Genomic DNA, 27,783 nt, shown 5'->3' with positions numbered 1-27,783 from the left:
GAACATTGTAACGATTTAGTGAGGTCAGTAGGATGGCTGTCGAACACCTGAATAAAATAGGGCTGGTGCACAGGAAGTTCATTATTGATTATCAACAGTAGTGTGTGTGAGTCAGAGGAGGCTGGTGGGGGAGCTATAGGCGGATGGGCTCGCTGGAATGGAATTAATGGATTGGTATCAAACACGTCAAACATATAGAAACCACGTGTGACTCCATTCCATTAACTCCATTCCAGCCATTACAATGATCCCATCGTCCCATAGCTCCTCCCACCAGCCTCCACTGGTGTGTTTGTGTGTGTGTACATGTTGATTTACACACAGTAAAGTAACTCAGACCTGTAGTGAAGGGCAGGGCAACCTTGAAGAAGCATTCAATTGCATTCCTCTACTTAGAATAACCTCCCCATCAATACATGCCAGGCTTTGCTTGAATAACAACATGACCTGTCATTTTCTATTTGGATATAGGCTGTACAGTATCCTTCCTTCTGTCTTTCCAAACTCCAGGTAGCCTTAGGGCCTCTTCTGTTCTGAATGCAGGGGAATTTTACATTCAAATCACTACCTGAATTGAATGACTTCAATTCAAATTGACCGCAACCCTGCTGTCCAGGCCTTTGCGTCAGGCCCCCAGTCACCCCAGCCAAACCACCTGGCCACGGGCCACAGCCAGGGGAGGGATGGTAATACTCACACTGTAGGACCTAGGTGTGAACAACGCCAAAGCCCAGACTGAGCCTTGTTCACATCCTGTGGAAGAATGTAACAAATACAAACCTGACCAGCATACACAGACTGAATGAAACAGCAGATGGTTATAAGTCTGTGTGCTCCAGATAGTAGAGGATGATTGGGAATGTAACATGGATAACTCTTTACAGGAAAACATTATACTGTAGGATTTAATGGAAAATGAGATATGTGTGGAAGTATGTTTTCTAGGAATAAAACAGTAATAATAAGAAGGTCCAAATGCAGAAACGTGACCAAAGGTTTTCTCACAATGACAAGCCATTGGAAGAAACCACCCAAGTCTCATGCTTCCCCCTTGTGGCCCAAAAAAATAAAAAGAATTACAAAATAAAAAAGACAATCTGCTAGCCTACAGCATTTTCTCCTAAACCAGGGGTCTCAAACTCATTCCATGGAGGGCCCAGTGTCAGCTGGTTTTTGGTTTTTCCTTTCAATCAATTAAGATCTAGACAACTAGGTGAGGAGAGTTCCTTACTAATCAGTGACCGATCCCCGGGACCACCCATACGTAAAAATGTATGCACGCATGACTGTAAGTCGCATGACTGTAAGTCGCTTTGGATACAAGCGTCTGCTAAATGGCTTATTATTATATTAATTAATCAATCAAAGACCAGGAAAGAGCGAAAACCCGCAGACATTCGGACTTCCGTAGAATGAGTTTGACACGTGCCCTAAATGGAGAAATGCCCCAAACAAATCCTGAAAGAGTTAACCTTTAGAATACCACATTAGATTTTCTGACTCAGTGACAGTTAAAGGGGCAATCTGGGATTGGAACATCAATTTTTATACTTTTAAATGAATTACATACCCGTTGATTCTTGAAGAATATAAAGTATAAATCACAAGTTTAGTTTATCAGAACCCAAAAATATAAGCTTGTTTGTAAACAAAGTGTATAGCCTCAAAACATGGTTAAAACTGTAATTTTGATATCATGGATGGTCAGTCCTTGCATCTACAGCTCTGTGGTTGCATTTATCCAGCCCCATCCCTCAGCTGTTTACCAAAACAGTGGCGGGGCTGCCATAGTGTTGTTTTCCAATCCTAGATGTTATTCAAGGAGAACATTGAAAGCTATCGGAGAGACATATCCTGAAAGCTTTGACTAAAACAGGTCACTGCAGTGAGATAAACAAGTGAGTCAATTTGTCCATCAAGAGGAAACGCACTAAACAAAAGGTAGTTTGTGGTGGACATGCACTTGTAAGGTAAGTGTTTTAAAGATCATTCAACATTATGCCTATCATGAAACTGCATGGTGATGGTGACATCATGGTTTGAGAATAGCTCATATTTATTTCAAATGCTGAATTTTGTGGATAGTGCAGATAGAACAGAAGTGCTAATAACCTTTTTTGTGACCAATAATTATGGAATAACCTTTTGAAACTCAAAGTAAAAGTTCAAACGTAGCATTTGACACCAGCTGATAATGTTCTAGAAAAGGTTATGCTACTGTTCCATTCCAGTCCTTTTAGTCCCTATTAGTGATTCAGATCAATCACATATCCTGTCCAGGTTCATTATCGCTGCACAAAGTACTGTGTGAGTCTTCATCAGTGGAGGCTGCTAGTGGCTGGAACGGACCAAATGGAATGTCATCAAACCATGTGTTTGATACCATTCCACCTATTCCGCTCCAGCCATTACCACGAGCCGTCCTCCCCAATGAAGGTGCCACCAACCTCCTGTGGTCTTCATAGCCCAGACCCAAGGGTGTATATTCTGGGTTTCAAAAGCTCAACTGATTAGAAGTCCAACTGCAGTGTTCAATACCCTCTCTCTTGGCCATTATTGTAAAAAAAACACTTTCTTCCCTTCTTTCTGTTTACCTCCCTCCCCTCTCACTCCTCCATCTGTTGCAGGGTGCAGGGGGTGAGAATGAGTGTGGCCACACTGTGAGCAATAGCCATGGCTGTCCCTGATCCTTTCAAACTCCTTAGTCCACTGGCCAGGTCCCCTCCACTGGTCTTCTCCATCTCCATCTCCACCCCCACCCTCTTCCTGTAGACCCGGTGCACTGCGAGCGGAAGCTGTCCATCACAAAGCAGTAGACCACGGGGTCCAGGCAGCTGTTGAGACTACTGAGGGTCACCGTGGCGTGGTACACCACCACCTGCTGTGCCCCCCCGCCCCACATCCAGTGCCTGGTGGAAAGCTGTAAAGCAGATGACGAACACCACCAACACTGCCACCAGGAGCCTAACCGCTATGGCCTGCTGGCCCCGGCTCTGGGGCATCAGCCTGGGGATAGCCAGCGCGCACACCACCCTGAGGGGAAAGGTCACAATGACCACAAGGAGGAGCAGGAACTCCAGGCAGTGAGGCGGCAGCACGACATGGCCTTGATATCCAGCGCCGTGGTCTGGAAGTAATAGGTGGCAACCCCAGGGATCCTCCAGTGGCGCCTGGCCCCGGCTGACACCACGGCAATGTAGCGGTCTACGCAGATACTGGTGAGGATGAGGATGCTGCAGTACATGTTGACGAAGTAGCTGAAGGTGTGGACGTAGGAGCAGGCCAAACACTTTCCACCGCTGTGGTAGAGGGTGATGCGGGCCGGGAGCGAGAGCCACGGTCAGCCACGGCCAGGTTGATTGTATAGACCACAGGGGCAGAAGAGGTCCGGGAGGGCAGGCAGAAGAAGTAGAGGGCCAGACTGTTAAGGACCACATCCAGCACGAACATCAGGGTGTTGGCCACCATCAGGGTCACCCACAGGCCATAGATCTCCTGGTACAGGCCCTCATTCAGGTTGGCTAGTTTCTTCAGGTAGGGCACCCCCCACTGGGCGTTGGATGTACTGTTCATGTCTTAAGTGTGTTGCATTGACCAATGGTAAGGCTGTGAGAATCTCCATTGCTCAGTAGCTAGGAATGTTGCGCAGCTTCTGTAAAACAGTGATGATGACGGGTCACGTAATGTTATAGAGCAAACCAAGTTTCTTGGTGAGTATGCATTGTTGGTTAAGGGCCTGTAAGTAAACATTTCACGGTAAGGTATTTTTCGTTATATACATTTTTTATTTTAGGGGGTAGATCAGCTTTAATATTGCAGATAGATTGTAACTTCCATCAATGTAATTATCTGTATCACTTCCAATCCCCCATGTTTTTTTTCTCTCGCAAATATATATATACATACATATAATATATACACTGAGTATGAAAATGTATGCACTCACTAACTGTAAGTCGCTCTGGATAAGAGCGTCTGCTAAATGTCGTAAATGTAAATATAAATACATACATACATATCCTTAAAAAATATATATTTCCCTTTATTACTTTCCAGGTTAATGTTACCTGATACAATTTTTTTGCTGTGTTGTGTGGAATTAGTGAGGTGATGTGGAAAGGTAAAGGCGTTTAATTGCATATTAAGCTTATTAACACATCACTATGTTCTACAACGTGATAAATGTTTTAGTTACATGAACATTACCTTAATATACCAGACACTTGAGTCCTCAGTACAAGTGTGCCATAGTTTCCATTGGCTTTAATACAAATCATAATGGTCTGCTCTCATACCTCCCACATGTATTATTAGTAACACTTTACACAGTATTTGTATTGGAATATTATATCCTAATGACTACACTCGTTTTCCATAAACCTGGAATCATGAAACATTGAAATTGTGCTTAAAAGTTCTGCCAAGCTCCTAATCACTGCAATGTTATAGAAGAGTTATCAGCAACAAATATGGAGCTTAGAGGAAAGCTTACTTCAATGGCAGTTTACAAGTTGCACCTAATCCTTACCAAAAGCCTTTTTTCACAAACCATCTTTGTAAAGACACAGTGCCCCTCTGTGTGGCCTGGGGAGTAAGAGTTCACAGTACGAGAATAAATGCACTACTACTCAAAGCCTTCCTAAAAATGGTAAGTGCGGGTAGCCAAATCAGTTTTGTGATAAAGTTTGTGATATCATTATTCTATGCTCTGTCTGTCTTTTTTTGGGGGGGGGGGTAGATCAGCTTAATATTGCAGATAGATTGTAACTTCCATCAATGTACAGTGGGTAAAACAAGTATTTAGTCAGCCACCAATTGTGCAAGTTCTCCCACTTAAAAAGATGGGAGAGGCCTGTAATTTTCATCATAGGTACACGTCAACTATGACAGACAAATTGAGAAAAATAAATCCAGAAAATCACATTGTAGGATTTTTAATGAATTTATTTGCAAATTATGGTGGAAAATAAGTATTTGGTCACCTACAAACAAGCAAGATTTCTGGCTCTCACAGACCTGTAACTTCTTCTTTAAGAGGCTCCTCTGTCCTCCACTCGTTACCTGTATTAATGGCACCTGTTTGAACTTGTTATCAGTATAAAAGACACCTGTCCACAACCTCAAACAGTCACACTCCAAACTCCACTATGGCCAAGACCAAAGAGCTGTCAAAGGACACCAGAAACACAATTGTAGACCTGCACCAGGCTGGGAAGACTGAATCTGCAACAGGTAAGCAGCTTGGTTTGAAGAAATCAACTGGTGGGAGCAATTATTAGGAAATGGAAAACATACAAGACCACTGAATCTCCCTCGATCTGGGGCTCCACGCAAGATCTCACCCCGTGGGGTCAAAATGATCACAAGAACGGTGAGCAAAAATCCCAGAACCACACGGGGGGACCTAGTGAATGACCTGCAGAGAGCTGGGACCAAAGTAACAAAGCCTACCATCAGTAACACACTACGCCGCCAGGGACTCAAATCCTGCAGTGCCAGACGTGTCCCCCCTGCTTAAGCCAGTACATGTCCAGGCCCGTCTGAAGTTTGCTAGAGTGCATTTGGATGATCCAGAAGAGGATTGGGAGAATGTCATATGGTCAGATGAAACCAAAATAGAACTTTTTGGTAAAAACTCAACTCGTCGTGTTTGGAGGACAAAGAATGCTGAGTTGCATCCAAAGAACACCATACCTACTGTGAAGCATGGGGGTGGAAACATCATGTTTTGGGGCTGTTTTTCTGCAAAGGGACCAGGACGACTGATCCGTGTAAAGGAAAGAATGAATGGGGCCATGTATCGTGAGATTTTGAGTGAAAACCACCTTCCATCAGCAAGGGCATTGAAGATGAAACGTGGCTGGGTCTTTCAGCATGACAATGATCCCAAACACACCGCCCGGGCAACGAAGGAGTGGCTTCGTAAGAAGCATTTCATTATTATTACATTTAATTTATTGACAAGCAATTATTATCCTAGCAAACAATTACCGCGGTCCATCCCATACACAACAGATGCGGGACAAACACACACGTCTGCCTTTCTTTCTACCTGGGATGTTTCTACAACTTCACATAAAGTCCAATAAATAACTTTCTCAGAGCACTGATCAGAAAAAAACATGCGTAGTAAAAAAGTACAATAAAGGATTTCTCTAGCTACATTCAAGAATATTTTTGAAAATTCCTATGCACCTACATCACCATGAGCCACATTCAAACTGTATCAATACGATATAGCATCATCGACTTTCAGCCAACAGAAAACTCTTCCCAACTTACCTATTTCAAGGATAGAATCATGTGATAACCTGCCAGGTCTGGTTGGATTCTGATCTTCTGTATAGCCACTTAATTCAGCCAATCAGAGTTCAGTGACTTTTAATGCTTCTGTCACCTCTGACTCTCACAGGATCAATGAGGTTCTTCCTGAGTGCCCCAAGATCTTCTTGTAGCATTGTCATAGATCTCTGTCTAATGTATCTTCTCACACTATTGTTGAGCTGAGAGGGAGTCCATAGCACATCAAGTCCTACACTTTTAGGGACTACGAATGATCTTACGTCAATTTGTTCACTGTAAACCATGTCCCATTGACTATCCCCAAATTCTTCCCTCATGTATTTCTCTCTGAATCAATCTATCTCTGAATCTCTAGCTAGATCCCCAAAACTGTCAGGGTGCATCTCCATGTCTCCTAGTACGTTTCTCACAAGATCTCTCCAGTGTCCAGTCTCTCAGTATCTCTCAGTCAATGTACACACTCTTCAGAACAAAGAAAACGACAGGACTGTGCTTTCCGTTTCTCTTTATTACTACAGGACTCTGAAACCACTGTTGTCAACCTGCTAAAGAGCCATCGGGAGAGGTTGTGTTTTTCTCTAGCAGGAGGTAAGCTTCTCATATGGTGTTGAGTAAAGCTTAAACCATGTATTAGATCGTAGGTAGGTAGTTAGTTGTAGTTAGGTATTGTAGTTATTGTAGGTTAGTATTGTTGTTATTGTAGGTTTCCGTAGGTAATTATTGTAGGTTAGTATCGAAGCACGAGGCTAGCTAGCTAGCGGGTAGCTACTGGTAACGTGTAGCAACGGTGGAGAGCTGTTTCCAATGTTAATGTGCTGCTAGCCAACGTTACATTTTTGCTGCGTTATCCGTTATGAAAGGAACTAGACACAGACATGAATTATCTGTTTAGTGTGTTAACACACTCTTGGCAGTTTGTTGTAACCAAGTATTGGTGCTAAACTGTGTGTTAATGGATGCTAGCATGCTAGTTAGCTATGGCGTCATAGCTAGGCATCGTGGGTTGTTGTGGGTAGTTACTGTAGGTTGGCAGTGTCTTCGGCCGTGCCGGCTGTAGCACGAAGCGAGCTAACTTGCCGTTTTTCAAACAGAGTCAGAGTCAATACAGTAGCCATTGTGTGCCGGGTGTAGCACGAAGCTAGCTAGCTAGCCGTTCTTCAAACAAAGTCAACACAGTGGCCATTGCTAGCTACCCAACACGACCAGCTAACTGTACTGTAGTAGCTAAATACAATATACTTGTCCTAGCTAGCCAACGTTTAATCATTGCTGCGTCATGAAAGGAACTTGACACAGACACGAATGATCTGTTTAGTGTGTTAACACACTATTGGTGGTTTGTTGTGACCAAGTGTTGGTGCTAAACTGTGTGTTACTGGATGCTAGCATGCTAGTTAGCTAGTTAACACACTATTGGTGGTTTGTTGTGACCAAGTGTTGGTGCTAAACTGTGTGTTATTGTTATTGGATGCTATCATGCTAGTTAGCTATGGTGTCATAGTTAGCTAGCTGAATAAAGTGGGTTGAGTCTATTCCTTTAAACATTGAACCGCTGTGGTTCACAACAATTCTGATTTCTAAAGGTGGAAGTTGGGAGAGTTTTTTGTTCGGGTGGTTCAGTGAAACAATTTTAGTTTCTGAGGTAGAAGTTTTTGGTGAGGGAGGCCCTGCTCTCTCCTCTCCCAGATGCTTAGCTCATTTCATTCCGATCTCCTCTGCATTTTTGTAGCCATTTGCTACAGCCTGTCAACTATGCCTCTGCCTATCCCTGTTCTCTCCTCTCTGCACAGGCTACACAAACGCACCACACCGCGTGGCTGCTGCCTCTCTAACCTGGTGGTCCCTGCACGCACCCCCACACCTGGAGTTCCAGGTCTCAGGCAGCCTCTGGAACTGCCGTTCTGCTGCCAACAAAGCTGACTTCATCCCAGCCTATGCCAACCTCCAGTCCCTCGACTTCCTGGCGCTGACGGAAACATGGATTACCACTGAAAACACTGCTACTCCTACTGCTCTCTCCTCGTCTGACCATGTGTTCTCGCATACCCCGAGAGCATCTGGTCAGAGGGGTGGTGGTACAGGAATCCTCATCTCTCCCAAGTGGACATTCTCAATTTTTCCCCTAACCCATCTGTCTATCTCCTCATTTGAATTCCATGCTGTCACAGTCACTAGCCCATTTAAGCTTAATATCCTTGTCATCTATCGCCCTCCAGGTTCCCTTGGAGAGTTCATCAATGAGCTTGACGCCTTGATAAGTTACTTTCCTGAGGATGGCTCACCCCTCACAGTTTTGGGGGATTTCAACCTCCCCTATGTCCACATTTGACTCATTTCTCTCTGCCTCCTTCTTTCCACTCCTCTCCTCTTTTGACCTCACCCTCTCACCGTCCCCCCTACTCACAAGGCAGGCAATACGCTTGACCTCATCTTCACTAGATGCTGCTCCTCTACTAATCTCACTGCAACTCCCCTCCATGTCTCCGACCACTACTTTGTTTCCTTTTCTCTCTCGCTCTCCTCCCACACTACTCACTCTGCCCCTACACAGATGGTATTGCGCCGCCGCAACCTTCGCTCTCTCTCTCCCACTACTCTCTCCTCTTCCATCCTATCATCTCTTCCCTCTGCTCAATCCTTCTCCCTCCAATCTCCTGATTCTGCCTCCTCAACCCTCCTCTCCTCCCTTTCTGCATCCTTTGACTCTCTGTGTCCCCTATCCTCCCGGCCGGCTCGGTCCTCCCCCTCCAGCTCCGTGGCTTGATGACTCATTGCGAGCTCACAGAACAGAGCTCCGGGCAGCGGAGCGGAAATGGAAGAAAACTAAACTCCCTGCCGACCTGGCATCTTTTCACTCCCTCCTCTCTACATTTTCTTCATCTGTTTCTGCTGCTAAGGCCACCTTCTACCACTCTAAATTCCAAGCATCTGCCTCTAACCCTAGGAAGCTCTTTGCCACATTTTCCTCCCTCCTGAATCCTCCCCCCCTCCTCTCTCTCTGTGGATGACTTCGTCAACCACTTTGAAAAGAAGGTTGACGACATCCGATCCTCGTTTGTTAAGTCTAATGACACTGCTGGTCCTGCTCACACTGCCCTACCCTATGCTTTGACTTCTTTCTCCCCTCTCTCTCCAGATAAAATCCTGCGACTTGTGACTGCAGGCCGCCCAACAACCTGCCCGCTTGACCCCATCCCCTCCTCTCTTCTCCAGACCATCTCCGGTGACCTTCTCCCCTACCTCACCTCGCTGATCAACTCATCCTTGACCGCTGGCCATGTCCCTTCCGTCTTCAAGAGAGCGAGAGTTGCTCCCCTTCTCAAAAAACCAACACTCGACCCCACTGATGTCAACAACTACAGACCAGTATCCCTTCTTTCTTTTCTTTCCTATTGAGCGTGCCGTCTTTAGCCAACTCTCTTGCTATCTCTCTCAGAATGACCTTCTTGATCCAAACCAATCAGGTTTCAGGACTGGTCATTCAACTGAGACTGCTCTTCTCTGTGTCACGGAGGCTCTCCGCACTGCTAAAGCTAACTCTCTCTCCTCTGCTCTTGTCCTTCTAGACCTGTCTGCTGCCTTTGATACTGTGAACCATCAGATCCTCCTCTCCACCCTCTCCGAGCTGGGCATCTCCGGCGCGGCTCACTCCTGGATTGCGTCCTACCTGACCGGTCGCTCCTACCAAGTGGCGTGGCGAGAAGCTGTCTCCGCACCACGTGCTCTCACCACTGGTGTCCCCCAGGCCTCAGTTCTAGGCCCTCTCCTTTTCTCCCCTATACACCAAGTCACTTGGCTCTGTCATATCCTCACACGGCCTCTCCTATCATTGCTACGCTGACGATACACAACTAATCTTCTCCTTTCCCCCTTCTGATAACCAGGTGGCGAATCGCATCTCTGCATGTCTGGCAGACATATCAGTATGGATGACGGATCACCACCTCAAGCTGAACCCTGGCAAGACGGAGCTGCTCTTCCTCCCGGGGAAGGACTGCCCGTTCCATGATCTCGCCATCACGGTTGACAACTCCGTTGTGTCCTCCTCCCAGAGTGCGAAGAGCCTTGGCGTGACCCTGGACAACACCCTGTCGTTCTCCGCTAACATCAAGGCGGTGACCCGCTCCTGCAGGTTCATGCTCTACAACATTCGGAGAGTACGACCCTGCCTTACACAGGAAGCGGCACAGGTCCTAATCCAGGCACTTGTCATCTCCCGTCTGGATTACTGCAACTCGCTGTTGGCTGGCCTCCCTGCATGTGCCATTAAACCCCTACAACTCATCCAGAATGCCGCAGCCCGTCTGGTGTTCAACCTTCCCAAGTTCTCTCACGTCACCCCCCTCCTCCGCACACTCCACTGGCTTCCAGTTGAAGCTCGCATCCGTTACAAGACCATGGTCCTTGCCTTTGGAGCAGCGAGGGGAACGACACCTCTGTACCTTCGGGCTCTGATCAGTCCCTACACCCAAACGAGGGCATTGCGTTCATCCACCTCTGGCCTGCTGGCTCCCCTTCCTCTGCGGAAGCATAGTTCCCGCTCAGCCCAGTCAAAACTGTTCGCTGCTCTGGCACCCCAATGGTGGAACAAGCTCCCTCACGACGCCAGGACAGCGGAGTCACTCACCACCTTCCGGAGACATTTGAAACCCCACCTCTTTAAGGAATACCTGGGATAGGATAAAGCAATCCTTCTACCCCCCCCCACACACACACAGCGGAGTCACTCACCACCTTCCGGAGACATTTGAAACCCCACCTCTTTAAGGAATACCTGGGATAGGATAAAGCAATCCTTCTACCCCCCCACACACACACAGCGGAGTCGCTCACCACCTTCCGGAGACATTTGAAACCCCACCTCTTTAAGGAATACCTGGGATAGGATAAAGTAATCCTTCTACCCCCCCAAAAAAAAATTGTAAAGTGGTTATCCCACTGGCTATAGGGTGAATGCATCAATTTGTGAGTCGCTCTGGACTAGAGCGTCTGCTAAATGACGTAAATGTGCCCTTGAGCAAGGCACTTAACCCTAATTGCTCCTGTAAGTCGCTCTGGATAAGAGCGTCTGCTAAATGACTAAAATGTAAATGTAAATGTAATGTACTACTGCCTTGGGCCCTTCTCCCTCACCACTACTCCATCACTGCACTGAAGTCCCCTAGCGGTACTAATCCTCTTTCCCCCTGGGTTGGGACACTAAAGGAGGAAGAACCTTCCCAAGTTTACTTCAGCTGTGACGTCACAGCCCCAAGGATTAGGGGCTCTACTGCTCTTGGATGAAAACCTGACTAGGGGAAAGTGTGTTTGTGTAAAAAAAAAGAGCAATAAAAAACAATTCAATACAGTAAATGGAGTAGACATAGTATTGTACATGAAATACAAATATGGATAGGCAAATGGCAAGTGAAAAAGTGTTGTTTTGCTCACGATGGCTAGTTGCGTAAGTGTTGTCTTTGCTGGGGTTTCTGACTCAACGAGGGCCTGTCTGTGTCATCACAGGAGTCTAAGCATATAGTCTTCCTCATCAGTTCACATACCAAGACTTGACAATGGGATAGCAAGAGTTAGCAAATGTGAAAATATAGGTGATGGTGGATTGCATGGCTGTACAGGGGAATATATGAGGGTAGTAGTGTACGCAGTATAAAACTGTCAAATAATATTAAAATAATAGATGGGATTGAGCTGATATTGTGAAACTGTCTGAAGTTAGGATGGTATCAAAAACTGTGGATGTAGGCTGGATGATGTGTAGACCAAATGCTTCGTAAACAACAGATTGACTTACAGTGAAATGCTTACTTACGCAACAATGCAGAGAGAAAACTAGAGAAATAATGGAAAGAAAATAACACAAAGACTAAATACACAATGAGTAACGATAACTTAGCTATATAGATGGGGTACCAGCACTGAGTCGATGTGGAGGGGTACGAGGTAATTGAGGTAGATATGTACATATACATAGGGATAAAGTGACTAGGCAACGGGATAGATAATAAACAGTAGCAGCAGTTTATGTGATGAGTCAAAGGAGTTAGTGCAAAAAGGGTCAATGCAGATAGTTAAATAGTTAACCAAATAGCTACCCAGACTAACTGTTTAGCAGTGTTATGCTTGGGGGTAGAAGCTATTCAGGGTCCTGTTGGTTCCAGACTTGGTGCATCGATACCGCTTGTGTGCGGTAGCAGAGAGAACAGTCTTTGACTTGAGTGACTGGAGTCTTTGACAATTTTTAAGGCCTTCCTCTGACACCACCTGGTATAGAGGTCCTGGATGGCAGGGAGCACGGCACCAGTGATGTACTACTGGGCCATACGCACTTAAGATGTAGGATCTTAATTTGAGCCAGTTTGCTACAGCAGGAAAAATAATCTTGCAACAACAGGAAATGTGAAATATTATGTGGATTATAATTAATGAAAGAAATGTGTGGGGGTTGATACATTTTTCATTAGGGCAAATCAAGTCTGACATTTTAATGTGGAAATTACAAATTTTAGAAGCCTTTTTAAGCTTCTAATACACTACAAGTTTACATTTGCTGATGTACAAATTAAGATCCTACATCTGTACCCTCTGTAGCGCCTTGCGGTCGGATGCCAAGCAGTTACCATTCCAAGCAGTGATGCAGCCAGTCAAGATGTTCTCAATGATGCAGCTATAGAACTTCTTGAGGATCTGATGGCCAATGCCAAATCTTTTCAGCAACCTGAGGAGAAAGAGGCATTGTCGTGGTTTCTTCATGACTGTGTTGGTGTGTGTGGACCAGGGCTCTCCAACCCTGTTCCTGGAGAGCTACCGTGCTGTAGGTTTTAGCTCCAACCCTAAATTAGCGCACCTGATTCTAATAATTAGCTGGTTGATAAGCTGAATCAGGTTAGTTACAACTGGGGTTGGAGCAAAAACCTACAGGAGGGTAGCTCTCCAGGAACAGGGTTGGAGAACCCTGGTGTGGACCATGATAATTCCTTAGTGATGTGGACACCGAGGACTTGAAGCTCTTGACCCACTCTACTACAGCCGCGTTAATGTGGATGGGGGCATTTCCTGTATTGCACAATCAGCTCCTTTGTCTTGCTGACGTTGAAGGAGACGTCACTGACCTCCTCACTATAGGCTGTCTCATCGTCATCAGTGATCAGACCAACCACCGTCGTGTCGTCAGGAAACTTAATGATGGTGTTGGAGTCGTGCATGGCATCGGTTTGTGGTGCTAAATAGACAGCTACGAAACATATAGATGAAAACTCTTAATAAATAGTATGGTCTGCATCTTATCATGAGGTATTCTAACTCAGGCGAGGAAAACCTTGAGAATTCCTTAACATTAGAGATTGTGCACCAGCCGTTGTTAACAAAGATACACAAACCTCCCCCCTTAACCTTACCTGAAGCTGCCGTTCGGTCTTGGCAATGCATAAAAATGAGCAGTATGTTCCGAGCTGCCGACTCGTGAAGTAGAATTCTTTATCCAAATCGAGGTTAGAGATCACAGTTCTGATTTACAGAAGCTGTTTTCGGTCATAGGAAATTATGGCGGAAATATTATTAATTAAGATCAGTGTCCAAAAAAGACTAAATAGCAGAATTGGTCAGGAGCTGTAAGACGGCAGCTATCCACTGCAGCACCATCTCATGCATCTGTAGACTGGATAAAGAGTAGATGTAGGCTGGATGGAGTGAAGATGTAGGCTGGATGGAGTGTAGATGTAGGCTGGATGGAGTGAAGATGTAGGCTGGATGGAGTGAAGATGTAGGCTGGATGGAGTGAAGATGTAGGCTGGATGGAGTGAAGATGTAGGCTGGATAAGATGTAGGCTGGATGGAGTGAAGATGTAGGCTGGATGGAGTCTAGATGTAGGCTGGATGGAGTGTAGATGTAGGCTGGATGGAGTGTAGATGTAGGCTGGATGGAGTGTAGATGTAGGCTGGATGGAGTGTAGATGTAGGCTGGATGGAGTGTAGATGTAGGCTGGATGGAGTGAAGATGTAGGCTGGATGGAGTGTAGATGTAGGCTGGATGAAGTGAAGATGTAGTTAGCCTACTTTCCTCTTATAACACAGAGATAGATTGAAGGTGTCCATTATGATACTGAAGTTGTTAAGATTACAAGGAGTACTAGTCCTGGTCTGGTTCCAAAAAATAACTTACTAAACTGTTCTGCTCTAATTTATCAGGTGGACTGAGGGAACAGCCTTATTTTAGTAACTTGGCAGAATGATTGTGATCCAGAGTGAGGAATATAGATTTCAACCTCACTGCGCATTAACCAACCAGGCTGCTGGATATACAGCTACAGCATCCTGATGGAAACCACGTTAAGGGCAGAAGACATGGTGTATAGTACAATACATGCCTGGTTTGAACCTGGGACTTCATCACAACTCCACACTGACAGATTCAGTTCAATGAAATCAAAATGGCCTTGCTCCTTCAGTTTAGTAGATACCTCTCTAAAGAGTTGAGGTAAAATATCAGTTGTTGACGAATCCTTATAGTCATACAATCAGGGGGGGACACATTAAGTTTGTTTGAAGCTGGCTCCAGGGTGGTATAGTGTCCAGTTATTTTTGTCTCTTCATAAACCTCCCTCTCATACTGTACTGACCCTGGCCTCCCACTCACTCTCTCCCTGTACCTATATTTCTACCTAATAGTGGATTTTTATGAGGTGGTTGTTAGTTTTGGTGGACAATTTGTTGAATTAATATCGGGAGAATCAAGAATGATCCTTTTAAGGGCACAAAGTATTTTTCCCCAGTGAAAATTAACCCTGTAAAAAAGATAACACCATTATAGTATAAACCACACCACTGATGCTGAGCACTCAAGGATGTATAACCTCATCTTAGCCAGTCTAGATAAATAAAGATAAATACCATCTATTTCAAATAAACGGAGGCCTATAAAACAGACCATTTTTTGCAGGATTGTCTCATTAAAAGCTACTTTAACAACACCTCCAGCAGTGCTACTGTATTTTTAGAGATTTGAGATGGCTCTATCCAGTCATGGTCCATGGGCTAAAAACAATGTCACGGATCCCCCCGGTACTGCTGCTCATTCCGTTCACCAGCTCCGGAGGTCTACGTCACCGGCCTTCTAGGTGTCACTGACCTGGTTCATTACCACCAACCCCGGACTGTCTTGTCTCATTACGCACACCTGGTTCCCATTCCCCCTGATTAGTATGTGTATATATGTGCCCTCTGTTCCCCATTGTCCTTGTCGATTATTGTCCCATGTCCGTTTGTTCTCGTGAGTACATTGTATTACAGTTTACATGCCGAGTAATTGTGCACTTGTTATTACGGGTCTCGTCCCGTGTATTATTTAGAGGTTTACACCTCGCTCTTTTGTTTGGGTTACAGTCCTGTGTTATATATATGTGTTTGTTTTGGGCTTCGTCCACGTCGTTTTCCATGACGTACAGTACCTGCGCCTGTCTTCTATCAGTATACAACGTGACAAACAAGCCAAAACACATGTCACAGTGATTAACCTTAACTAATTTCGACCGCTATGCCAACATTAAGTTTTTCTTCAGCCGGTCGAATGTCCACTTCCTATAAAATACATGCCATTTAGCAGATGCTTTTATCCAAAGTGAATTGCAGCCATGCATGCATGCATTTTCGTATAGCTGGCCCCAGTGGGAATCAAACAGTGAAGGCTGCTGAGGGGAGGACGGCTCATAATAAATGGCTGGAATGGAGTGGTATCAAACGTGGTTGATACCATTCCATTGACTCCATTCCAGCCATTACTATGAGCCGTCCTCCCCTCAGCAGCCTCCACTGGAATCAAACCCATGACCCCGTCGTTACAAACCACAAGCTCCACCAACTGAGCCCCACAGGAGACTCCATGTCCTCATGGCCAGTCTTTCTCTTCACGGAGAGGATTGACCCCAGACTGTACAGAGGTTTAGACTTATCACGGTCCTGGTGTTGGTCTCCATTGACAGGCACATTACAGACCTCCTCCAGTGTCATTCTGGGAGTCACCGACGCCTTCAGTCTACACCAGGAGAGAGGAACACATTCATATATCTATCCATCCGTCCATCCGTCCATCCATCCGTCCATTCATCCAGCCATCCATCCATTATCCATCCATCCATCTTGGTGGATTCATATGCATTCATAGGGTGGCAGGTAGCCTAGTGGTTAAGAACATTGGGCCAGTAACTGAAAGGTCGCTGGTTCGAATCCCTGAGCTGGCAAGGTGGAGAAATCTGCTGTTCTGCCCTTGAGCAAGGCAGTTAACCCCCAACAGCTGATGACGTGGCACTTGCGGGGGGTACCTCTCTGATTTAGAGGGGTTGGGTTAAATGCAGAAGATGCATTTTGGTTGAATGCATTCGGTTGTGCAACAAACTTGTCTACCTTACCACTAAACAAGTGCCTTTCCTTCCAAGAAGCTCCAAAAGGTAGCGATATGTCTTCCCTTAACAAAGTGGGCTGTGCTGGACCATGGCAATGACCAGTATGGCCTGCAGGTAGAAAAGGTTGGTTAGGAGAAGAGTTCGTCTTTCAAAATAGCTAAGATTGTTAACTAAAACTTCTGTATGCAAAGGAAAATTCCACTATAAATGGAAAAATTCCACTATAAAATGGTAAGAGACATGAAGTGCCATTTGCCTCACTCAAAACAGCACTGACCTGTGCAAAATGCAGAACTGTAAAACACAGTTAAACTCGCAATACAATGCAGCGTGATTAATGCTGTAAATGTTTTGCTCATTGCATTAGCTGCCCTGGGCAGGGGTGATGTCACCCACTGGAATGTGCTAGTGCATGAATGAGGTAGACTCACCACGATTAACAGTGGAGAGACCACCAACCAGCAGTGCCTTAAAGACATTTGGAGGTTCTCCCAGAATCATTTTCACCATTATAGCGAGCCGATGTACTCCTACAAATCAGCAGGAAGTATATTGTCATGGACTAAAAGCGTATAAGAATGAGATCTGCAAAGGTCATTATCTGCTGTATATGAAATCAATCTTTAGAAAATAAAGGTCACAAGACATTTCTATTGAAGACATGTTCAGCATTGCCAGATCATTATTCTTTCTTGGAATCAAGAGGAGTTGTTTTTGGAGAGAAAATCAATGAATAATGTCATACAACAGGGCATAATCATTCAAGGCCAGATGAAGCAAACAGATACAGTACATTCATTCTGAAAAAGAGCTCACATTGGAGCACTTACCAAATATTCAGCTTAGGGCAACAAATTCAGATAAAGAAGTGAACATCAGAGTTATAACCCCAGCATGGTCTAACATTTGGAAGATGTAGACCCTGCCCTGTAAAGACCAAGGCCCAAGAGCATAATTTGATATTATTTGTTTGAATAGGATAATGGCACCAAGATTACCCCTCTTGAAACCAGATACACATATGCATGCACGCACACACACAAAGAGAAATAAAAACATGCATGGACACGCACACAAACACAGGTACACACACACACACACCTGAGTAATGAAGTGAAGGCCAAGCAGAAAGGTCAAGAATCAGACAAAGTAATAGGGTCCCCACCTCTTTATACTTCAGCCTGAGGAGACTCTTTGGGCCAGAGCTGTCATAATACAGTCCCCACAACCTCCACAAGAGCAAACTATAGACAAGACAAAACACACATCAAACTATGGACAAGACAAAACACACAAACTATAGACAAGACAAAGCAAAACACACAAACTATAGACAAGACAAAGCAAAACACACAAAATATAGACAAGACAAGACAAAACACACAAACTATAGACAAGACAAAACACACAAACTATGGACAAGACAAAACACACAAACTATAGACAAGACAAAGCAAAACACACATCAAACTATAGACGAGACAAAACACACATCAAACTATAGACGAGACAAAACACACAAACTATAGACGAGACAAAACACACATAAAATAAAATTTTATTGGACACATGCACCGAATACAACAGGTGCAGACATTACAGTGAAATGCTTACTTACAGCCCTTAACCAACAGTGCATTATTTTTAATAAAAAAGTAGAATAAAACAAAAGTGTTGAGAAAAAAATATCAGAAGTAAAATAAAATATATATATATATACACAAACTATAGACAAGACAAAACACACAAACTATAGACAAGACACAAACTATAGACAAGACAAAATACACATCTAACTAAATACAAGACATAACAAAACACAAACTATAGACAAGACAAAGCAAAACACACATCAAACTATAGACAAGACAAAACAAGAACACACATCAAACTATAGAGAAGACAAGACACACATCAAACTATACCGACAAGACAAATCACAAACTATTGACAAGACAAAACACACAAACTATAGACAAGACCAAACACATTTTAATATGATTAAACAGATAACAGATCGTGTAAGTGTGCGTATGTTTGCATGCGTGCGCATGTGTGTGTGAGCTTGTGTGTGCATGTGTGAATATACCTTACATTACAGACTTAAAACTTTATTGAAGTTTAGGTTATATAAAAAATATCAACAATACAATAGATTGTGGGGTTACAGACTCTTTAAAAGGTTCCTATGAACCATAGAAGTTGGCTCAACAAGTCTGGACATTTTAGAGTCAGTAAGTACTGCAAGGCACTCAAAGAGGTGAGAAAGATGAGAAACTTGAGCTTACGTCCCAAATGGCACCCTATTCCCTATATAGCACACTACTTTTGACCAGAGCCCTAAGGCCTTATGGGCTCTGGTCAAAAGCAGTGAAATATATAGGGATTAGGGTGCCATTTGGGATACAACCTGAGTTATTCTCCCCACTTTTCGTTCTCTGTTTAGAGTTACATTAAGCAGAGTCCTATTCACCGTGACTTATTAAATGTTATATGCTTCAAACGCATCAATCTCCCTCCCCGGACACACTGTACTCATCCTGGTCTAACCAGGTAAAAACAACATCCTGGCGGTTAATCATAGAGAATGAGAAAAGCGAAGGGTTTCCCCCCATATCTCTGGCGTTATTAATGAAAGAAGCACAGTTGGCTGCAGTGTTAAGTTTAGTTCAATGAAAAAGAGAGAGGAAGGTACTACGTTTACAGTCCTGTTTCCTAGCTCCTAGCCATAATGTAAATATAGAAGAGAGAGGGGAGGGGGGAGAGAGAGAGAGAGAGAGAGTGGGGGAGAGAGAGAGAGAGAGAGAGTGGGGGAGGGAGAGAGAGAGAGTGGGGGGAGGGAGAGAGAGAGAGAGTGGGGGGAGGGAGAGAGAGAGCGGGGGGAGGGAGAGAGAGAGTGAGTGGGGGGAGGGAGAGAGAGAGTGAGTGGGGGGAGGGAGAGAGAGAGTGAGTGGGGGGAGGGAGAGAGAGAGAAAGAGGGTGGGGAGGGGAGAGAGAGGGGAGAGGAGAAGGAGAGAGAGGGTGGAGTAAGTCGCTCTGGATAAGAGCATCTGCTAAATGACTAAAAATGCAAAATGTAAGAAGGCATGACCCAAAATAAAGTAAATGATGTGACAGAGAAAGCAGACAGGTTTGACCTCTTATTGCTCTATTTCACAGGTTTGACCATTTTCATTAAGTAATGAGTTTTACTGAGTAACTCATGTTATATCATGATAATACAATTATACTTTTCTCTAAACATGTCACTACAATAAACACTATTCATAAAAATGTTAACTCACATATTTAACTGTAGAATGAAGCATGACATAATGTATATTGTAAAATAGGAGGCTTTTGTTGACATGTAGTCTACACGTAAGTGTCCTGATTGGCAGAGCTGACGAAGACACTTATCTACTGCCATTGATTAAAAAAAACTAACAGGTGTTTCAGTAACACCAGGTTCATTTGTCAAATAACAAATATTTGCTACGTCACACTTAATCAAGGCACTGTCGTATGAAAGTAATGATGATAGCACAATACTACACTATAATAGTGGTGCGGCAGGTAGCCTAGCGGTAAAGAGCGTTGGGCCAGTAACCGAAAGGTCGCTTGTTTGAATCCCCGAGCCGGCAAGGTGGAAAAATTAGCTGTTCTGCCCTTGAGCAAGGCATTAACCCCCAACAACTGCTCCCCGAGCGCCGTTAAACTCGATTAAGGCAGCCCCCCCGCACCTCTCTGATTCAGAGGGGTTGGGTTAAAAGTGTTAGACACGTTTCAGTTGAGTGCATTCAGTTGTGCAACTGACAAGGTATCCTCTTTCCCTAATAACTCTTCTATCTCTCATGTTTTTACAGGCTCATTAATCTCAGCACTAAAACCAGCTCAAACAACACTGAAAGAAAGTTGTCTAATACTGACCTCTATTGGACAATAACAGAAGCTACATGCTATAAATCCTGATAGCCTAGGACAAGTTTTTCTAAAGTTATCTGATCGGATTTCGGCAATCGGATAGGATTAAATGCATAGAAATGTAGCGAATAGAACAGGCGTCCCCATTTAACTAAATGATACGCCCGTTCTTTTTACTCTATTTCTTTACATGTAATCCTATCTGATTGCCGAAATCCGATCAGATAACTTTTGAAAAACTGGGCCCTGGATCACAAGTGATTTACCATTGTGGACAATCAGGTCAATTGTGACAGAGTAATGTATTCACTGACAGCTGATAATAAAGGCAGTGTGATTGGTGCTAGTAGTTCTGTTTCACAGGTTGTTGCTGTGATGTAGTAGGTCAAGGCAGAGCTGGAGTCATACTGTCCAGTAAGTATTCAAGGCTCATGGTAATGTCAAGGCTGGGGTCCTGGGAGTCGGGCTAAGATGCTCGGTCCCGTCAAGGCTTGGCTAAGGTCCTAAGGGTGCTGCTGGGTAAGGCTCTTAGGCTGCATCCCAATTCTTCACCCTTTTCCCACAGTGTGCACTTACAGACTTTCTGACATGGATTTAAAAAGCATTGGATTGGATAAATCAATGGAAGGAGCTTCCAATATTGTTAAATCCATGACAGAAAGTGTGCAAGAGCATACTTTAGTAAAAGGGTGGAGAATCAGGATAATAAGTCAGGTGTGGGTGAGTTAGTCAGAGATACTAAGTCCTGGTTCTGGATGGACTGGATCAGTCAGGGTGCTGGGCAGGGCCTGTCCCAGGATCCCTCTCCTGCATGGCTCTGTCCCCCTGTCCTCTCAGCGCCAGGTAGCGTTGGACCACCGCGGCCCAGTCTGTCACTTGCTCCACGCGCACCTGGCCAGCCAGCCTGGAGCTGGAGGGGAGGGGCTGGCCACCTGGGGGGCATAGAGAGAGCTTAGAAGATAAGAACAAGGCAACAGACTCTTCATATACATCTGCACATTTCTTTAAGATTTTTAATGTAGGAACTATGTTTGTTGGGACTTTTATTGATGAGAATCAAGAATGTAAGACGCTCAAACATGTCTTTTTTTCACGTGCCATGCATGTACGTATCAGATCGTAGTAGAACACATTTACCAAATCACCAAATGATTAGTTTGAACAGTTAATTGAAATTAATTAAATATATCTCAATCATTTGAATCAGTGAATTGAAATGGATCAGTACAATCAGGCCCTCACCCTCAGGTAGGATCTGTGTCCTCTTGTTGGTCCTCATCCAGCCCAAGGTGGTGTGAGCTAGCATGTCCAGAGAGCGGGAGTCAGGCCCAGGCAGACCCTCTGCATCCTCCTCTTCAGTCATCAGGTCCCGGCCCTCCGCAGAGCAGATCTTACCTGGGGGGTCATACATAACACACATACTGAGTGTACAAAACATTAAGAACACCTTCCTAATATTGAGTTGCACCCCCCCTTTTGCCCTCAGAACAGCCTCAATTTGTCGGGGCATGGACTCTACAAGGTGTCGAAAGCGTTCCACAGGGATGCTGGCCCATGTTGACTCAAATGCTTCCCACAGTTGTCAGTTGGCTGGATTTCCTTTGGGTGGTGTACCATTCTTGATACACACAGGAAACTGTTGAGCGTGAAAAACCCAGCAGCGCTGCAGTTCTTGACACAAACCGGTGTGCCTGGCACCTACCACCATACCCCATTCAAAGGCACTTAAATATTTTGTCTTGCCCATTCATCCTCTGAATGGCACACATACACAATCCATGTCTCAATTGTCTCAAGCCTTAAAAATACTTATTTAACCAGTCTCCTCCCCTTCATTGAAGTGGATTTAACAAGTTAAATCAATAAGGGATCATAGCTTTCACCTGGATTCACCTGGTCAGTCTATGTAATGGAAAGAGCAGGTGTTCATAATGTTTTGTACACTCAGTGTATATCTGATACATGATGTAGCATTACACATGCTACACTCATGTTTTGCCTCCTTGGGAAACAATCATTTGTAGTGGTTCAAACTGCCAATATTGAATCTATGAATTCCCTGAACAAGGTAGGAACACTAGTATGAAACTCACCTCGATGTTTGCAAAGCACCTTGGCATAAAAGAAGAGGTTGGTGAAGAGGTTGAATGGAGACGGCGTGCCTGACTTCCTACTCATGTCCCGTATGAGCACGGCCCGGCCAAACTTCCACTCAGTGTCTGAGTGGGCCTGAATGCGCTGATAGGTGTCACTCATCATGGCGATGAGCAGGTTGATCAGCACGATTACCGTCACCACCAGGTAGATGCCAAACACCAGGTGGGCCACCACGCCGGCGGCCGGGGGTGAGCGCACCAACGCAGGCATGTCCTCAGGCTCCGTCAGGCCGAAGAGGGCGAAGAAGAGCAGGACTGACACCTCCAGAGGGGTGTGGCCTCCTGTCTCCTGCCTCACCAAGGTGACATTGTAATACTGACCGAGTGGGTAAACGGGCTGGCACACAGCACACAGGCTCATGGTGAAGGCGGTGTGGAAGAGTGCCAGGATGACGGCAAACCTTCCCAGATCCTTCATCAGGTCTCTGATGAGGATGTAAGCCAAAAAAAACAAACAGGAGGCCTTATTATTGCAGATAATACTTAAGTGAACAATAACAACATATTTACAGAGGTACAGTGCATTCGGAAAGTATTCAGACCCCTTGACTTTTTCTACATTTTGTTACGTTACAGCCTTATTCTAAAATGGATTCAATACAAATGTTTCCTCATCAATCTACACTCAATACCCTATAACGGCAAAGCAAAAACAGTTAAAAAATTTTTTTTGCTAATTTATTACAAATAAAAAACAGAAATACCTTATTTATGTAAGTATTCAGACCCTTTGCTATGAGACTCAAAATTGAGCTCAGGTGCATCCTGTTTCCATTGATCTACAACTTGATTGGAGTCCACCTGTGGTAAATTCAATTGATTGGACATGATTTGGTAGGGCACACACCTGTACCACAGTAAGGTACCACAGTTGACAGTGCATGTCATAGCAAAAATCAAGTCATGAGGTCGAGACAGGATTGTGTCGAGGCACAGATCTGGGGGAGGGTACCAAAACATTTCTGCAGCATTGAAGGTCCCCAAGAACACAGTGGCCTCCATACATCTGAAATGGAAGAGCTGGCCGCCCGGCCAAACTGAGCAATCGGGGGAGAAGGGCCTTGGTCAGTGAGGTGTAGATGGGAGAACCTTCCAGAAGGACAACAATCTCTGCAGCACTCCACCAAGTAGGCCTTTATGGTAGAGTGGCCAGACGGAAGCCACTCCTCAGTTTGCCAAAAGGCACCTAAAGGACTCTCAGACCATGAGAAATAAGAATCTCTGGTCTGATGAAACCAAGATCAAACTCTTTGGCCTGAATGCCAAGCGTCACGTCTGGAGGAAACCTGGCACCATCCCTACGGTGAAGCATGGTGGTGGCAGCATCATGCTGTGGGGATGTTTTTCAGCGGCAGGGACTGAGAGACTAGTCAGGATCGAGGGAAAGATGAATGGAGCAAAGTACAGAGAGATCCTTGATGAAAACCTGCTCCAGAGCGCTCAGGACCTCAGACTGGGGTGAAGGTTCACCTTCCAACAGGACAACGACTCTAAGCAAACAGCCAAGACAACGCAGGAGTGACTTCGGGACAAGTCTCTGAATGTCCTTGAGTGGCCCAGCCAGAGCCAGGATTTGAACCCGATCTAACATCTCTGGAGAGACCTGAAAATAACTGCAGCGACGCTCCCCATCCAACCTGACAGAGCTTGAGAGGATCTGCAGAGAATAATGGGAGAAACTCCTCAAATACAGGTGTGCCAAGCTTGTAGCGTCATACCCAAGAAGACTCGAGGCTGTAATCGCTGCCAAAGGTGCTTCAACAAAGTACTGAGTAAAGCGTCTGAATACTTATGCAAATGTTATATTTCCGTTTCTTATTTTTAATAAATGTGCACACATTTCTAAAAACCTTTTTTTGCTTTGTCATTATGGGGTATTGTGTGTAGATTGATGAGGGAAAAAACTATTTAATCCATTTTAGAATAAGGCTGTAACGTACCAAAATGTGGAAAAAGTCAAGGGGTCTGAATACTTTCTGAATACACTATAGGAGCAGAGGAAGACCTGTTTGGTTGAAACGTGTTGCAATATCAGTCCTGCTGACATGTTGATCTGCTCCTACCTAGTGAATAGCCTACTTGTATAGTTGTATTTTTCCCCACTGATCTTCTCTCACCTGATGATGATGGCCCAGGGGCCGAACAGGTGGTGGAAGGTCAGGAACTCCAGCAGCTGGACGAAGCCTAGAGTCATGGCCACGGCTAGTAGGACGTTCCGGGCGAACAGGCAGTGGAGATGGGAGGGGGGCCAGAGCTGGAGAACCAGGGCCAGGAGGTGGCAGAGGAAGGCAGCGGCAGAGAAGCCCAGGACGAGCACTCGGATCCAGGCTAGGCCCTGGCGCTCCCCTGGCTGGGTGAGCTCAGACACCAGCATGCCCCCCAGCCAGGCCAGCAGCAGCCACTCATTCCAGCAGGGCAGCAGGTGACCCAGGTGGATGGGACACAGCGGGGGGTAGACGATGGTGAGGATGAAGAGGGCCAGGAGAAAGACGTGGGACACCAGGTAGCTCATGAACTTCACGATGGGGATGGTGTTGAACCTGGTGTGGTTTTGAAACATTTTACATTCAATCCCAAGATAATATTTTCTGGCAATCAACTATCACCCAAAACTGGCATTGATTCACAGGATGAGTTTTAATGCTCTAAGTTAATTGTCGAATAATTGATTCATGGTTGGTCAAAAATAAAGAGTCTTAGTTCTCTTGTTGTAACTGGTGGAGTTTGAGATAATGTTTGAATGTAAACACATCCCACTGGGCACAAACTGGTTGAATCAACGTTGTTTCAATGTAATTTGTCATTGTATTGTGACAAGGAATCTAAATGGAAAACACATTGGATTTGAAAAAAAAGAGGTTGTTTTGAGGGTGGAATTTCAACCACAGGATTAAGTCATCATTGTAACAAATTTACAGAATAGGACTAAATTAAATCAAACTTTATTAAAAGTTTTATTTGATTTAGTTATATTCTTTAACTTAGATGTCTGGTTGAGATGGAGCCTTGAATCCAACATATAAATTATTCAGTTGTAGACAAACTGGAATTAAAGCCAGACTAAGTCAGGATTAAGCCAGTGGCTCAGATGAAACTATTCAAGCATTATCCTTTAAAATGTTGATATTTGGTTGCGTTGACAACCAAACACAATTCAATATTCCTTTTGTAATACAGTAAATAGCCTAAAGTTAAGGCGATCTTACAAACTAATGTAACAGTATTTATTCAACCTTAAAATGAGTAACACATCCATGGCCACATTTTGAGGTTAGCCTACTGTAACTATAAATGTTTTCTTATGTAATCATAGAAAGCGTACATGTTCAAGATAGCATGCAAAGGTCGCAGGTCAGTGGAGATCTTCACAATATAAATATCTGTGCAGAATCTCGAACAGCATTGATCACTTGCACCATGTACTTTTAATGTTATCTCAACTGCCATCCAGGTCATTTAGTTGTGCTATTAGATTAAGTACAGGGATAACACATTGATCTGTTGTATAAATAGAAAATATCTGACATTGTATTCCCATTTGAACTTTGTTTTGCTTTTAAAATGGTTGAAAGCGCAGTGATTACATGTTTAGATGACAACTAAACCAAAAATCTGACATTGTTTTTCCATTGGAATTTGGTTGTGCTTTTAAATGGTTGAAAAGCATAATGATAACCCATTGGGAATTCTACAAACGTCTGGCTGACTTTTTGAGTTGGTGAATAAAGGTTGAAATCTCATTGATCAATGTCTCTACCAAATATTACCCAAATTTCCATGTTGAAATGACGTTGTGTGCCCAGTGGGTTAGCTTCAAAAGGGCTCCCATTAATAAAGGCTATGAACCTGTATCTATGAAAGTCTACTCTGTACCTGTGTTTGAGAGGCAGTGAGAGGAACAGCCACAGCAGAGGGCAGAGCAGCAGGCCAAAGAACAGCAGCAGGATCCTCCAGGAGTCCCACTGCAGACTGCCATACCACACCTCCGTCAGGTACTGCTGGACAGCCGGGTGGGCCACCACCCCCTTCTGACTCCCCTCGATCAGGCAGTCCAGCACGCTGGCCCCTCTATGGTCCACCGCCCTGAGTACGGCGCCGGCCCCCCTCTCCCCGGTCGAGGCCATGCTGAGAAGGTCGGAGGCCAGGCTCTCGCAGTGGTGGGCGGCCGCCTGGAGGTCCACGTAACGCTCCTTCTCCCTGAGGGCGGCCAGGCCCAGGGCTCGGGACAGACGCACGGCCGTGTCCAGGGGAGCAGCGGAGTGAAGAACCAGCTCCTCCAGCGTAGTGTTGGAGTTCAGCTTCCCACACACCATCAGGTCAAACACAAACTAAGGACAACACACACCATCAGGTCAAACACAAACTACAGACAACACACACCATCAGGTCAAACACAAACTAAGGACAACACACACCATCAGGTCAAACACAAACTAGGTACTCATCGGCAACATCGATTAAAAAACATGTTCTGGCAGCGCCTGTTGTTTAAAATTGTGTGCTTTGCTGCCATCTTGTGGTTAGACTAGAAAGAAAGTGTAAGGGAGTAGAAAATAGAGGGAAAATAGAGACATAAACAGACAGAGAGAGAACACCAACCTTCCTGTCCTCCAGCAGTCTCAGTATGTTGTTCTCGTCTCGTCGTAGCAGGAAGCTAACCGTCCCCTGGTGGTTGTCCCTGGCAGCGTACTGCAGTGGGGTTCGTCCCCCCTGGCACTCTACACTGGCCGACGCCCCACTCTCCACCAGGAACCGCACCATGTCCAGACAGCCTGCTTTGGCTGCGTAGTGGAGCGGGGTCCAGCCACTCTAGAATAGGGGGGTCAGGTGTCAATGGAATTAGTGTGTGATCAGGCATAGTTTTTATTATTGTCAACATGTCACCATAACATCCCTATAACATCCTCATACGCTCCCCATAACATCCTCATACTCTCCCCATAATGTTTCCATAACATCCCCACAACATCCCCACAACATCCCCACAACATCCCCACAACATCCTCATAACCTCTCCATAATGTTTC

General features: G+C 44.9%; 1 protein-coding gene across 1 annotated transcript in view; it reads right to left on the bottom strand.

The window, feature by feature from the left end:
* Window positions 1-20,379: 20,379 nt before the first annotated feature.
* Window positions 20,380-27,783, bottom strand: part of trpn1 (transient receptor potential cation channel, subfamily N, member 1) — a 45,456-nt gene continuing 38,052 nt past the window's right edge. Inside the window, exons 25-30 of the mRNA XM_041883548.2 lie at window positions 27,356-27,565; window positions 26,630-27,084; window positions 24,874-25,296; window positions 22,694-23,181; window positions 21,843-21,995; window positions 20,380-21,532 (exon numbers count right to left, since the gene is read on the bottom strand). Coding sequence (XP_041739482.2) covers window positions 21,366-21,532; window positions 21,843-21,995; window positions 22,694-23,181; window positions 24,874-25,296; window positions 26,630-27,084; window positions 27,356-27,565 — 1,896 coding nt within the window. The 3' untranslated portion in view covers window positions 20,380-21,365. The remainder of the gene's footprint in view (window positions 21,533-21,842; window positions 21,996-22,693; window positions 23,182-24,873; window positions 25,297-26,629; window positions 27,085-27,355; window positions 27,566-27,783) is intronic.

Source organism: Coregonus clupeaformis, chromosome 8 (genome assembly GCF_020615455.1).
Source record: "Coregonus clupeaformis isolate EN_2021a chromosome 8, ASM2061545v1, whole genome shotgun sequence".
Taxonomy (NCBI): domain Eukaryota; kingdom Metazoa; phylum Chordata; class Actinopteri; order Salmoniformes; family Salmonidae; genus Coregonus; species Coregonus clupeaformis.
The sequence above is the reverse complement of the archived record's forward strand: the minus strand, read 5'-3'. Positions and strand labels throughout refer to the sequence as shown.